The following is a 1,928-nucleotide window of genomic DNA, read 5'->3' as shown; positions in this document are numbered from 1 at the left end:
GCCTAGTGGTTAGGCTACCGGACTCGTAACCTTGAGATTGCGGGTTCGTGGGTTCGAGCCTCACCTCGGTCCGACGTTGTGTCCTTGGGAAAGGCGCTTTACACAAATTTCCCACTTGGCTCGGTCCTTTCGGAGACGGACGTTAAACTAGGGCGCCCCGCCTCTTAAATAGCCTAATAGTGTTGATAGGGGGGTTAAACCCATACCATTTCACCATTTCACCACACACGGAGCGGGAGGTTAAAGGGCGCCACTGGCATGTCCTTCTTCTTCACTTTTCCATCTGTTGTTTCTGTTGGTCTGTATTACTTTTTCCCAGCACTGAGTAACCATTATTGTGTCATGTCAATGCTATTCTCTTTACTCAAATAAACCAATTCCCTCCCCCCACCCCCTCAGAGACATCGCGTTGGCCAACGATTCGCGTAAACGAGAGCGGATACGACAGCGACTGCGGAGTGAGAAGTCTGAGGAGGACAAGGCTGGGGCGGAGGACGAGGAGTATGTCGGCGGGCTGGACGAAGGACTCAGGGCTCTCTCCTGGTCAGTACGATATTTATTATTATGTGTTGGTTGTCATCATCATCATCGTCGTTGTCGTCATCATCATCATCATCATCATCATCATCATCATCATCATCATCATCATCATCACCACCAGACGAGTGGAGGTGTCGCTAAGCATATTGTCAATGGAGCCGAAAAAGAGCCTCGCTCTCGCTCGAAGATTTCTTCGTGGAGTCCGTCAGACCCATTAAGGAAGAAAAAAAAATCATCATCATCATCATCATCATCATCATCATCATCATCATCATCATCATCATCATCATCATCATCATCATCATCAATGCCTTTCACCCCTGGCAGAGAATATAGGCCACATACAAACTCCTTCCAATTATTCTGTCCTGGGCCATCCTTCCAAGCTCGTTCAAAGTGAGCTTCATCTCTCTCATGTCCCTTTCCACACATCGCCATGTTTCTCGTGGCCTACCCCTGCCTCGTGCTCCTTGTGGGTTCCACTGCTGGGAATGTCTTGTGGTGATGTTTCTGCCGGGGCGGTGCTACTGACTGATGTGTCTTTAACTTTAAGCCATTCCCAAGGGGGGGGACATTAACGTCTCGAGTTCTTATGCACAGTAGAATTGCAATTGTAAAAGGGCTGATTCATCAATGTCACGCTCATAACCTACTTCGCCTAAACTGCAACAGGGAACTGCTGCTTTCTTCTTTCTTAATCCTTACTATCTTCCTTTTCCTCTTCTTCTTCGTTTGTATGCGTGAAATGAACGACCTGTTATTATAATAATACATGTGAGGCAGCGTGGTGGAATCAGGCTCTCGCCAAAACTATCAAAGTGAAGAAACTTGCATTTTTTAAGCAGATTTGTGAATTTTTATCAATTTTTTGTTTTTTGGTGCTACACCTTTCATGCCCATTGAAGAAGTCATTTATGTGGGGATTTTTCTGAAAAATATTTATTAAAGGTACAAAAAATGTAAATTTTTAGTTACCACGGACTCTTAAGCTAAGGAAATAACTACTGTTTGGCGGCCATTTTCTCACTAATTTTACCTCTGAAAACAGGTGATCCCCACCTCCTTCTTTCGCAAATATCTCGACTTGTATTCAAGATAAATGGATAATTTTTTCATCCATATAAAGACAAGTGAACAAGCTTTAAGAAAACACCAATAACTCTACGTGCCCAAAATTGACGAGAGCCTGATTCCACCACGCTGCCTCACAATTAATATGTGTAATTACCTTTTTTTCCAAAGCCGTATATAAAATTATGTGCTGGTGTTCATTGAGTTTTGGTTCGTCAGATGTTTTTTTTCCATAACACCTCTGGTGTTATATTTTTCTACGGGTGTTGCCAATTCGAAAGTTTTTTTATACCCCTAGTTTTGTCATCCTCCCCCCC

At 43.8% G+C, this 1,928-nt stretch overlaps 1 protein-coding gene across 1 annotated transcript in view; it reads left to right on the top strand.

The window, feature by feature from the left end:
• Positions 1-399: 399 nt before the first annotated feature.
• LOC118477248 (ras and EF-hand domain-containing protein homolog) overlaps positions 400-1,928 on the top strand; it is a gene marked incomplete at its 5' end in the record, with an annotated part of 41,045 nt that continues 39,516 nt past the window's right edge. Inside the window, 1 exon segment of the mRNA XM_035968280.1 lies at positions 400-543. Within this exon segment, the coding sequence (XP_035824173.1) occupies positions 400-543 (144 nt within the window).

The sequence above is a fragment of the Aplysia californica genome, unplaced genomic scaffold (assembly GCF_000002075.1).
Source record: "Aplysia californica isolate F4 #8 unplaced genomic scaffold, AplCal3.0 scaffold00049, whole genome shotgun sequence".
Lineage (NCBI taxonomy): Eukaryota > Metazoa > Mollusca > Gastropoda > Aplysiida > Aplysiidae > Aplysia > Aplysia californica.
Note: the sequence above shows the minus strand (reverse complement) of the source record. Positions and strands in the feature narration are given on the sequence as shown.